This window comes from Pseudoliparis swirei, chromosome 3 (genome assembly GCF_029220125.1).
Source record: "Pseudoliparis swirei isolate HS2019 ecotype Mariana Trench chromosome 3, NWPU_hadal_v1, whole genome shotgun sequence".
Lineage (NCBI taxonomy): Eukaryota > Metazoa > Chordata > Actinopteri > Perciformes > Liparidae > Pseudoliparis > Pseudoliparis swirei.
In genome coordinates, this window is record NC_079390.1 from 17,178,004 (window position 1) to 17,191,621 (window position 13,618).

The 13,618-nt window shown below is 40.7% G+C and overlaps 1 protein-coding gene across 30 annotated transcripts in view; it reads left to right on the top strand.

Moving 5' to 3' along the window:
• Positions 1-13,618, top strand: part of dlg2 (discs, large homolog 2 (Drosophila)) — a 233,785-nt gene that overhangs the window by 105,021 nt on the left and 115,146 nt on the right. For all 30 annotated transcript variants that reach the window (XR_008830579.1, XR_008830578.1, XM_056406386.1 and 27 more), the window contains 2 exons: positions 10,831-10,914; positions 11,573-11,737. Coding sequence is in view for 28 of the 30 variants with exons in the window: in XM_056406386.1 (XP_056262361.1) it covers positions 10,831-10,914; positions 11,573-11,737 (249 nt within the window). In the remaining 2 variants the exon portion in view is untranslated. The remainder of the gene's footprint in view (positions 1-10,830; positions 10,915-11,572; positions 11,738-13,618) is intronic.

Below are 13,618 nucleotides of genomic sequence, written 5' to 3' on the forward strand. Positions count from 1 at the left end.
ATAGCGCATGAGTGCATCATTCTGGCATGCAATATATTCAAACTTTACAAAGCTGCATTCCAGCACAAGCTTTTGAACCAAAGAAATTATAAATACATATTCATATTTGAAGGAAACATGACAAAAAGTAGCTGTTTGCAGTTTTCATCTGCTATGTTGGGGGCGCCCTACATCCAGACCGAGGGAGACTGCTTGGTTGACCTGCTGCCGCATGTACACAGCAGCTACATATTCCAGAGAAGAATATTGAAAATTAGAATTGAAAATGTATCCTAGTTAAGGACATGTTTTGTAATTTGTGATATTGGGCTATATAAAATAAATACAATTGGATGAAAGTGATATGGCAGATTATTCTGGTAACAACTTCATTCTTCCACATAAATGAGACTAACATGAGGAGGAGGATGGTTATGAGGAGAGGGCTAGAGACAGTTCCTGTTAGAGAGAGAGAGCGGGGGGGGGGGGGGGGGGGGAGTGAGAGAGAGAGTGAGAGAGAAAGAGAGAGAGGGGGGTGGGGGAAAGGGGGAGTGTATGGTGGGTACATAGTGTGAGTGTGTTTGCGTGCATGAAGGCAAAAGCCTGTATGCAATACCTCGCTCTCATAACACGCAAACCTTCTCTTCAGCTTTCTTGTTCGGCCCGACTGTAGCTCTCGTCTTTCTGCCTTGAAGCTCTGTGCTGCTGCAGAGTCCGTCCAACGCCTCTTTTCTACAGGAATGTCTCCCATAGTCAAAAGCCCAGAGTGCACCCCAGTGCTGTGCCACTGCAAAGTTGCCTGCACCACCAACACTTTGTCGTTGATGTTTGGATGCAAGGTAGGTGGCAGACTACTCTGTTTGTCTTCAGGGGAACACTCGGCTGTTTATAGTACTGTACTAAAGATTACCCTGTGCTGCTTTTTTTATTGCTGCTTGCTATAGTACCTGATAGAAGACAATCCTACGAGGATTCCACTGTTAGTTGTGTTTGTCTATAAACTGACAAGTGAGGAAGTTATTTCAATGATCTTGAAAGGCAATGCTAGCTCAGTTTTGTTTTTCTATCTGCATCCCTCAAAGCTGTACTAATGCTTACTGGGGCTTAATGAGGCCAAATGTACAGCTCCTGTTTTCTCTCCTATATTACTGTGTCCCTGTACCGGCCTTCCTTTATCACTGTGACAGGCCTTTAATGTGCTGTTATCAGGAGGAGAATTGTTCATCGTTTCATTCGCCCGCTTCAATGCCCCAGCAAAGGATATGTTCCTTTCAAACGCAAAGACATTTTTAGCTATTTTTGCATTCACTGTCCTTAACTAGGATACATTTGCAATTATAATTTTAAATATGTATATCTGGAATATGTAGCTGCTGTGTACATGCGTCAGCAGGTCAACCAAGCAGTTTCCCCTCAGTCAGCAAGCCACATGTCACTTAGTTTACTACAGTGGTTTGAAACCAATACAAATAGTTTTTTTCTGTGATTTACATTACATGTCATTTAGCAGACGCTTTTATCCAAAGCGACTTACAATAAGTTGCAATAAACAGATACTGAAATAATAACAGAATGATGGTGATTAGTAAAAAGTCTGAATTTATGCTTTGTCAGGTCTGTCTGCCAGATGACAAGTAAGCAATGCTCACATTGCCGCTGCTCAAATTGTGTGACCTAGTCATAAATAGGCAGCAACGTAATTGTTTCTAGTAAAGACAGTCTAAGATTTATACACATACAGTTTCAACTGGTCTCTGAGCTAATATGAGGTCCTGTCGTAGAACTGCCAAAAGACTAGTCTGAGGTGTTGATAAGGATTTTGTCGTAAGATAATGTTGCCAAATGTTGTAGCTACTTTAAAACTGGATTTAGTCATGTTCAGATCACTTTTTTTATGAGATACATCCCATCACATTAAGATAGAATACTAAAATAGCTCAATAAACATGAACTGACGCTATCTCTTATTGAGGCTGGACCTTTATCAGTGGAACTAAAAAACACAGAGCCACTAACAGGTGTAGTGTTTTGGTAAAGAGATGTAGATGCATTTAATAATGCTGAGCAAGGCCGTTTCTTTTCCTTTGTCTGTATCACTATATGACACCAGAAACCCTGCTGCTGGAAGAGTAACAGACAAGTTGAGCATGATATTGCGTCTGCTGTTATTAGACTGATCCTGCCATCAATGATGCCATTTGTAAAAACCACATACATACAAGTTTCGAAAAGTTAAAAACAATGGTTCTGTATAAACGTAAAAACTGACACATAGTTTCACATCACATAATTGATACCACTGAGTGTGCATTACAGATGTACAAACATTGGGGGGGAAAGAAAGTCAGTGCATTTAGGGGTGCACTGATTCTTCTTACATATATTAATTTCATTTGGTATCAGCCGATCTACCAATAAGATAAATGAGCCATGTGCCTCACTGTGGGAGAGACAGGGAAAGTGGGAGCTGGTTCCATAAAAGAGGAGCTTGATAACTGAGGGCTCTGGCTCCCATCCTACCTTTAAGGACTCTAGAAATGTTACTCTTTTCCTCTCTACTTACATCCACTGTTTATAAAATGAATGTACGTTTTTATCTGCATCAGTCTGTTGAAAAGAAGTGTTCATATATGTCATGCTATGATGACTGTTTCCTTTCCTTTGATTCTTCTGAGATCGGTTTTCATGTCACTGGAGTTGAATATTGCTCTGAGATTACATTTACGGTTATAGAATTTGCACACACAACATCTTTCTTGTACAGTGCCTGATTAAAATGATTCAGAGCACATATCAAGATGAAAACTAATTAAGAATTAACCACAGTATTACATTCCCAGACAATAGCCATTGGTCTGTTTTGGACGAGAGAAATATTCCATTTAATCCAGTGGCTGGAAAAACACCCAGACAGTGAGTGGGTATATAATCCATTGCAATGAATCTGACACACTGAAACAAAAAAAAACGAGATGACAACAGAAATGTGTGTGTTTGACTCTAAAAGAGAGAAAAACTGAAGGCAGGGGCTTTTCTTTTTCCCATAGCTCAGCTCTGCTCGTAGGAATTAGGACTGGAGCAGATAATGGGAAAGAGAGTCAAACTGTCGATGTATAAAGCCACTGAAAGAGGTCAGTGCACACAACAGCTAGGAGATTCCACACTGAATCTACATCGAGGCTCTTAATCGGCCCTTGGCCATGCCAACCTACATTTCCATCTTATCTCGATTCTGCTGTCGTGAACATCATAGAGAAGAGATCCTCTCAGTGGAGCATGACAACAGCACACATGAGCAGTGATGCTTTGCACACAGCTCAGCCCGTCCAGCAGCAGCATACCACTAACCAGTGAGAGGCATCGCACTACAGGAGGAGAGTGTGCAGTGTTTCTGGTGTGCTGACTTCATCCGGTTTAGGAATGCCAAGAAAAGGAATTAGTTGTTGTTGTTTATCGCCCAAAAGTACAAAAATAGCAACATCTCATGATAAATGAAAAAAGAGAAGTCTATGTCACTATTGACCTTTTGACTTACATTGCATGGCATCTGGATTCTCGCAAGGTCACCGGATCACGTATCGCACCAAAATCCATCTAGCCAGGCTTCAAGTGATGCGTTTGTGTGAATTAGGTGTGTGTGAGAACAGAAAGAGTCACGTCTTTGTTCTCCTGAAGGTGATAGTGAAGATGCTGAAACAGAATCAGTTCTATCAGAAGCGGATAGTATTTATTCATTGATAGAAGGGCAAAGAACGACACTGAAGGCTTTCTTCATGGAAAACATGTTTTCTCTCTTCTTTGACTGGCTTCGACAAGAGTTTGATTGACAGATTGTTCATTCAATCACCCTTGCCCTTTTCAAAACAGTTTCCTATAACTGCTGCTTTGGATGTTGCTTTCAGCGTTTAAAACTGCCCTCTGATAAATGTCATTATTATCCTCTCCCTTCTTCTGCTTATTTTAACAAGCACATTTTAGAAGCCTTTATCCAGTGGTCAGATTCAATTGACTTTATTTTCAATCTCAAAATTTCCATAAATCACAAATGATAAATTTGCCTCAGAGGGCTTTACAATCTGTACACAAACGACATCCATGTCCTCACATCAGTTCAGGAAAAAGAAAGACACTTTCAGGAGAGCAATCGGAGGATCCCTCTAACAGCATGGACAGAAGTATAAGAGATGTCATGTCTACACAATGGACAACATAGCAGAGAAACAGGACATTCAATGCATGCGACAGATGCAGATGTCCTCCTCCACCTCTCCTTTGGTCTCTCTCTCTACCTGTAGCATTAGTCACTGTCTGTGAAAGTATAAACCTGTTCTAGAAGCTGTGCTCCACTACGCTCACTTGGAACTCATCATGCCTCCATGCCATGACAGTATGATACACTTTTGGTTTGTACTTTTAAACAGAAATATTTTTTGTAAAACATCAACCTTTAAATAACTAGTGTGCTTCGCTGCCTGCTTTGTTGAAGTACTGTTGGGACACTGGTGGCATCCAACCCAGGGCACAAAATACTTCTGGACAGATGCAGTGTTGCAGCCAACTGTTTTTAATTATACGCACCAAAACAGTTTTTTACTGCACCATTTGGTGCATCTATTTGAAATGTAATATCACCCACTGCAACATTTTCTTTTTTTATGTTAATTCAGATATGAGGAAATCATCAATGTGTCATTATGTAATGTGAGCTGACTAAGACATAGGCCATTGCAGTTGAGGGGCGGACTGTATAGAACTCAAGACGAAGGTTAAACTGACTCTGAACAATCAATGAGGCTCAAGGCTCAAACAAAGTTAATGTTCCTTAGATGTCAAATGTGTTATGTTAAAATGCCGGGTTATCTGCCTAATTAATCCTCATCCTATGAGGCTTTTTTGATGCTGTTTACATTCATACTGATGCAAATAAATAAAAAATAAACTTCATGAATTGAATAAAGTCAAAAGTTGAAAATGCCTGTGAAGAAATCCACCAGTTGATCTGCAGACACATTGAGGACACGGCCAGGGATGCCATTAATACTTTTGAAGGATATTACTGTGTGGTCCTGAGTCGTAACTCCTCAGATAGGAAGTTGTTCTCAATGTGCAGATAAGGTATTCAGTTAATTTGGGAGTTGTAGATTCTGTAGTTTCTTTTTGTAGTCTGTGATAGTCCAGACCACATGTTACGGTATTCTCTCAAAGTGATCTAGTTGTATGCGTTAATCTGTTCTCGGGCTTCCCTGTTAACCTAGTGCTTCTCATTTGGTAAATATAGTAGTTTACAACATCATAAATGCAATTGCCAATGACTCAATGGCCTCATACGTGAATCACATACCACTCTAAAGCAATGGTGTATGACAAGTTCAAGACCAGAGCCTAACCTATTGGCCTGATTGGAAAACAGAAGTTGAACTGATGCTTGATCTAATTTACCAAAGGAGGGACCAGATTCGGCCTCATATCCTTCCTGGAATGTAGACCCGGTCGAGCTTCTTACCACACTGTGTAAGGGGATATCTTGGCAAGACTTTTCTTGAAAGCAGCCTCAGCCATTAGATGTCGATCCTGTGGATAACTTTATACAGTTTGTCTAGTGCTTGTTTACCATTAGTGTGTGGGGGAATGTACAATGCTTTGAGAACAACCAGTTAACTCCCGTAGAGTAATGTGGATAGTATCTCATCATAAGGTGCTCTAGGTTAGAAAAACAGCATGTAGAAATGATCTCCCAATCTGAACAACAGTGGTTGTCGATCATAAATTACTGTAGACACCTCCACCCTTGTTCTTCCCGAATTCTATTGTCTGGTCCAGATGGTGAATGGAGAGCCCCTTTGCGACACTCTTATTTAGTCTGCATTTACTGGAATTTATTTGTGCTTCCGTTATTATGCTTTAACTTCAGTCCATTAAATCTTAGCAAACCAAGTAAGTTAAGCAGTACAGTGTTCATAGTGAGTTCCATAAATACAAATTATTCCTGCACACCAAACAATGCTCCAATAGTGCTCACACTGCTCTAATGTGGTTATGTAACCAGAGACTGTGTGATTTAACCCAGTGCTATAGTACTTCACTCACACAGTATAGTGTAGGTCACTGGGCTTCTCTCAGGCTTGCGGCCTTGTATTGGTACAGTCAGCGCCGCCGCTCCCATGACGCGCACTACACGCTGTGCGTAGGTCACCAAGTCCTGAGGGGGCACCACAAAATAGGCACCAAAAAAAATCCTCATAGTTATAATAATTATAATTCCGATATTATTTCAGTCTAGAAATATTAGGCACCTTTTAGGCATGTATATCACAAAACAGGCAGAACAAGAGACATATTTAATCGCTCATCAGCACCCCCCCGCGCCCCCCCCCCCCCCCCCCCCGTCAACAACGCCCGCCGTGGGTCACTTTCCTATCTCAGGGGGGCATCATGAAGGAGTTCAGCTTAGGGCACCAATATGGCGAGCAGCGGCACTGGGTACAGTAGATATGATTTTTAGCTCTGAGCAATCCTACATCTACTTGCTTCATGCAAACATTTCTCCTCATTAAAGCAATTCCACTGTTGGCTGCTTATCAGTATTATAGCCAACAATACACGTAAAGAAAGTAAAGTCTATGCTTCGGTATTCTCCTTAACTTTGGTACATCTTTGTGTTGGTATTGTTGAAAATGCTCGTAGATAAAATATACTGCAGCCTTTTATTGGTATGTTTAAAAATGGAAGATATATGAATATTGTTCCAGATCACAAACTGACACCGACTTTCACTGTTTAGTCTAACTGTCGCAAGCAATAGATGTTTTTGATGTAGAAAGCTGGTGTATGCAAAAGGCCCAATGTTGTTTATCAGTACAGCATTGGCAACATCTTGTGTATAGCATAGTAAGGATAAGGCTGTATTTGCCAGTGGAAGAAAATTGTTATTAAAACTTATAATAAACTCGTTTCAAATTCAATTCAATTGTTTTGTCCATCACGATATCACAAGTCATACATTTTCCTCGGAGGGCCTGACAATCAATTACAATGCATGCTGGGAGTGCAGCGCTCTTGTGGGTTAATAGGGTAAAGTAGCTCTTTAGGATATGAAGGTGCCTGGACATTTAGAGCTTTGTAGGTAAGGAGAAGGATTTTGAATGGGATTCTTGATTTTACAGGGAACCAGTACAGAGCAGCTAATACAGGAGTAATGTGAATTATTTTCTTAGCTTTTGTGAGTACACGAGCTGCAGCATTCTGGATCGATTGGAGGGACTTAACCCTTGTGTTGCCTTAGGGTCAATTTGACCCGAATCAATATTACACCCTCGTGTCGCCTTAGGATTAAATTGACCCCATTCAATGTTTAATGTCGGTGTTCTTTCGGTAGTCAACAAACAAACATAAAGTGCCTCACACTTAAACTTGGAAAACAATATTAATTCTAATAATTTTCTGGAGGTTTTAATTGCTGGCGTCAAATTGAACCCAAAGGGTAAAATATGTTAGTAAATATAAAGGTAACAGGAGGGTGAAACATTGAATCGGGTCAAAATGACCCTAAGGCGACAGGAGGGTGTAATATTTAATCGGGTCAAAATGACCCTAAGGCAACAGGAGGGTTAAGAGACTAATTACAGCCAGATAATAAGGAATTGCAATAATCTAGTCTAGAAGTACCAAACGTGTGAACCAATTTTTCTGCACATTTTTGAGACAAGATATGCCTGATTTTTTAAATATTACGTAGATGAAAAAATGCAGTCTTTGAGATTTGCTTTATGTGGGAGTTAAAGGACAAGTCCCGATCAAAGATAACGCCGAGATTCTTTACAGTGGTGTTGGATGCTAGAGCAATGCCGTCTACAGAAACCACATCACCAGATAATTGATCTCTGAGGTGCTCAGGGCCAAGTAAAATTACTTCAGTTTTGTCTGAGTTTAACATCAAGAAGTTGCAGGTCATCCATATTTTTATGTCTTTAAGACATGCTTGAATTTGATACAACTGCATTCTTCAAAAATTGCAGAAGAATCTCGGCTATCTATATTATAAAGCACCATTGTCTTCAGGCACAGTGTAAAGCGGTAACTTGGCCCTAAAACTAAAAGGTTGAAGTCCAAATACGAAGCGACTTCCAATCAATCAAATCCATGGAAAACAAACTTGCTTCTCCGCATCTGCCCACTTCTTTGATTTTTGATGACATTGTTGTTACTGATAAACAGCACATGGCCACACAATTCAACCAACATTTCGTGAACTCATCTCATTTCTTTGGTGCAGCTGCCCCTGAAACAGATTAATCTAACACTCACCTGTTAAGGTTTCAGAAGTCCTGGCTGAGCTCATTAAGTTAGATTCAAACAAGTCAGCTGGATCTGATGGACTTGACCCTGTGTTTTTTAAATCAGCCGCTCATAGCATTGCTTCCCCTATTACAAGACTGTTTAACCTGTCATTTCATTTGGCTATTTTCCCCCTTGACTGGAAATTGGCTTCGATTCTCCCCCTCTTTAAAGGAGTCTCTGGCTCTGACCCGAACTGCTACAGGCCGATTTCCAACTTGCCTCATCTGGCCAAAGTCATAAAGAAACTGGTACATAAACAACTAATTCACATCATTGACTTAAATCATATTTTGTCTGACCTGCAGTCTGGGTTTAGGAAAGACAACGGATGTACCACCACTACACTGAGGGTCCTTGATGACGTTATCACCGCCATGGACAAGAAACAGACGTGTGTAGCTGCCTTTATAGACCTAGCCCAGGTTTTTGACTCAGTCAACCATAACATTCTCCTGCAAAGACTTACCAGCATTGACTTGTCCAGTAGATGTTGCAACTGGTTTGTTAGCTACCTGGCTGGTCGTGTCAAGCGGGTGAAGCTGAAAACATCATGTCTGAACCTCTTACCATCTGTAAAGGTGTGCCTCAAGGCTCCATCTTAGGCCCTATGTTGTTCTCCATTTATATTAACGATGTAGCCAAAGCTGCAGGAAATTCCAGGATTCATCTGTATGCTGATGACACCATCATATATTCAGCTGGTCCTTCACTCCACTCTGCTGTATCCACTCTTCAACAAAGCCTCACCTCCATCCAACAGTCTTTCCACAACCTCCATCTGTTTCTCAACTCCAAAAAGACCGACTGTATGCTGTTTGCCCCCAAAGATCTACAGTACTGATGGCTCGTAGCTGGAGTTTTCCAGCTCTTACAAATACCTTGGCTTCTGGTTGGACTCATCTCTCTCTTTTAACATATACACTAATAACCTTCTCGCTAAATCAAAGCTAGACTGGCTTTCCTGTATCAAAACAAGGCCTCTCCCCCCTTCCTACTCGTTGCAAGTCATGTCTAAGATGTATGTGCTTATGTGCAATGGTGTTTTTTGTTTCTCCTGCTCCCACACTGTACCCCTCTAGGGGCATAGTCGGGGGGTGGCTTTTTCTTTTTCTCGCCTCTCTTCCCTCATGTTATGCTGTCATCTTTCATCCACCTTTTCCTAGATGGCGCCGCGGACGGCGCCTCGGTGTCTTGGTGCGCGATTCTTGCACCTTCCGCCAAAAAAAGTTCCTCGTTTGTTTGTGAAAACATTCTTTGGCAATAAACCTGTTTCTGATTCTGATTCTGATTTCACACACAATGCCAGATTCACCCTCGTGAAAATGACCATCCTTTCTCTATTTGACGACAGCGATATAATTTATAAAATGGTATCAAAGGCATCCTCAGAAAGCTGGACACGCTCCACCTCTCAGCAATCTGTTTTGCCACAGGTGCACCCTTCACCACCCACCACTGTGATCTTTATAGATTGGTGGATTGGCCCTCCCTTCATACCAGGCGGCTACAACACTGGCTGCTCGTGGTCTACAAATCCATTTTGGGAATGACCCCTCGCTACCTCTCAATTCTTTTGCACATTTCTGACAGCAATCGCCATTTAAGATCAAGTGACTTTCTTCAGCTCATCATTCCAAAAGTCCGTACTGTGTTTGGTCATAACGCCTTTCATTTTGCTGCTGCAAATTACTGGGTCACTACAAAACACGCTCAAACTAACAGCTCTCACCTCTTTCAACATGTTCAAACAAAATCTGCAACAGGTCATAGTTGACTGCTGTACCTGCTGACCAGCCCTTACTTCTCTCTCTTCCATTTTTATAAAGAACATCCAGTAATCCGCCTTTTTAATTTTATTTATTTATTTGTATTCTTTATTGTATGGTTTATTTTTGTACATAGTGTTTATTTATTTACCCACGTTTTTTCTTTAGCCATTTTCTCATGTATTTGTTATTCTGTTTTGTATCTGTGCTGTTTGTGTCACCTGTGTGGATTGTGCTACTGCCTCTTGGCCAGGTCATCATTGTAAATGAGAATTGGTTCTTCATTGATTTAACCTGGTTAAATAAAGGTCATATAATCATGTTACAATCATACACCGTAGACACAGCTACAGGTAACAATCCAGATTTAAGTGTCTTGCTCAAGGACACATCGACTAGGGCAGGGATTGAACTGCCCTGATTGGAAGACATACCTCCTAACCACTGACCCACAGTCGCCCTACATGTGTATGTGTGTGTGTTTGTGTTTTAGTTTGTATTCACCCCAGCCACATCTGTCTGACACTGGTTGTGTTTGGACAGATTGCTGACACCCACAGTACTTTGCTGTATGTGCCATTACCTCTGAGCTTCTCAGCCTCCTGCTGCCATTCTGCTCCTCTATTGGTGAACTGGTTGAATGCTCGGAAACTTGGACGCGACTGATTCTGTTTCTTCACTTCATGTCTTGGTCAGACCATGTCAGTTTGCACTCGGTGGTTACATATGTTCCTGTTGCTCTCTCCAGAACAGGCCATCAGCAGTACAGGGGCCACCCCACAACGGCCAGCCCCTACCCTGCATGAACCCTGCCTTGATGAATGCTCCTTGGGTAAGAGAGGGGTGGAGGAGGGTAATACGTTTCAGCCCATCCAAACCCACACAGTATCATTTTGGCAATCAACCACCGTATTTATTCTGCGGACATGATATGTGACGAGTCATGATTCATCTCTCAGTTTTCACCACTCATGTAGTTAAAATTAGATTTCATCATGTTGATGCCTTCTGATTCATAAGCAAATATATGTTCTCATAGAGAACATAAAGATAAGTAGAAGTTGTATCTTAAAAATAATCCTTATCTTATTGAAAACTCTTCTTTTGAATAGATAAATGTATGTTCTAAATTTGAGACACTCTCCCATGTATAATACATATAATCAATATCCATAGCATAATGTTATGCAACAAGTTTTAATTAATACCTCATGACTGTATTGTGAATATCTAAATTTCAACATCATTCTGTTCATAAATACCTATGCATTGTACAATAATTAACGCCAAGAAAAGCAAATATTGCAAATGATGGTATGATCAAGAAATTTGCCAGTTTAATGGACAAACTTTAACATGCTAAATAATCTTTGCCAGGAACATAACACCCATACTCCTTTTGTATTTGGATCTAATCACCTTTCTGTGTCCCTGTCTCTCTTTGTCTCTCGATGTCCACCCTTTTCCCCGTTCTCTCTTTCTGCTCTCAGCAGTACCACTCCCAAGAAGACGACTCTCCGCCTCTTGACCAGGGATTCCTGCGGCTCACCAACGAAGTGCGCGCCCCTGAGCTTGTGCACGTGTCCGAGAAGAATCTATCTGAGATCGAGAATGTGCACGGCTACGTGTCCCATTCCCACATCTCTCCTCTCAAGGTGAGCACCACGCCCTCTCTTACTCCATTCCAAGAATGAGCTTTTGCAACTAGCATAGAAACCATGACCCTTCAGTCTTCGTCACAATTCAGCACCATGACCGACTGCCAACATGGCCTTGTCTCAGTCTCTCTCCTTCGGTTTGGTCTTTTTAGCTTGAATATAACAGTACTGTTCATAGTTCATTTTATGTAGAATTACTGTGTCCATTTTGATTGGCAGATGTATGGAACAAAAGGGTTTTAGGTTGAATTCAGGCCAATTTCTAGAATCTACTTTTTGGATGCTTCACAAAATGTGAAGATTTTCCTCCTTTTTTAAATTTCCCTATTTTTATGTTCTTTCCTGTTCCACAGAAGTAGATATTGGTGGCAATAAGCTGGCCGTGAGCTCGTAGTTTTTGTATATGGCTTCTTTCTGTCTTTGCAATTCTTTGCATACATTTTCCCTCTGCATTGTCTTGATTCATAAAGTGCATTCTCAGTGCCTCTCTCTGCCTAAAAAGGAGCTCACCTCCATGTAGAGTTCAAAGTTAAATGAAAAAAACACGTCTCATGCACATAGTACAAGATCAATTAAAGAGTGACGTTTAAGATCACACAGCAGTTCAGCTGCAGATGGACTTTAGTGTGAAGTGATTGTGCCAACAGAGGGCAATGTTGGAAACAAAGAGAAGATCATTTTGAGATCCTTGGCAAATCATTTGTTGTTTCAGTGAACAGTGATAATGAGTTGCCTGCATATATATTAGCCTGTGCAGTTATTAGTTGATAAAACATTGAGTGAGGGTTGTTAAAAAAGTCAGTCCCACATAGACACTATTGCCAACAATCAGAGGAGACATGGGCATTAATTTAGAAATAATCTGATCTGGATCTGATCTGGTGTGGCACATATGCAGCAGAATATGTCTTTCTAATTGTAGGATTTGATGGAATTTAACGTTGTTGTTTGTATTTTACAATGAATACCACTCACTCTTCCCTTTCCAAGACTGTGATACGTGAGCCGTGAACAACTTATGCCTCGCTCAGAGGACATTCATTACATAATTACAGCAACGTAAGTCAGACAGTCGTTTGCAGTGCCATGGTTTTGTTATGGTTATTGTGCAAAACTGTAAAAAAAAAAGAAGAAAAAAAAAGGATTGGTTTGTCCATTCTGGGCTACTGTGGGGAAAAAACATCTCCCGATGTAGTTATGAAGGGCTCATGTAGTGTCAAGTGATTATACACTAATGAAAACATTGTTGATAAAATTATATTCCATTTCTGCTAATTGATCCCCAGAAGTGGCCCTTTAAATTTGCATCTGCTACCATTGGTTATTTAATATTAGGCTCTGGATGGTTATTAGAAGTGACTATCAATGAAATCATATTGTATTAAATTATGTTGGTTTGAATGCATTTGATGGGACGCTTAATTTATTGAAGACTTCTTGAAAAGCCAGCAGCTTCACAGCACTTTTTTCATTGTGTTGCTAAATGATGATGTTATTGCTTTTATCTTAACCCTTGTGTTGCCTTAGGGTCATTTTGACCCGAATCAATATTACACCCTCCCCCCGCTTTAGGATTAATTTGACCCCATTCAATGTTTAATGTCGGTGTTCTTTCGGTAGTCAACAAACAAACATAAAGTGCCTCACACTTAAACTTGGAAAACAATATTAATTCTAATAATTTTCTGGAGGTTTTAATTGCTGGCGTCAAATTGAACCCAAAGGGTAAAATATGTTAGTGAATATAAAGGTAACAGGAGGGTGAAACATTGAATCGGGTCAAAATGACCCAAAGGCGGGGGGAGGGTGTAATATTGATTCGGGTCAAAATGACCCTAAGGCAACACAAGGGTTAATGTACAATCAGATTCTATAATC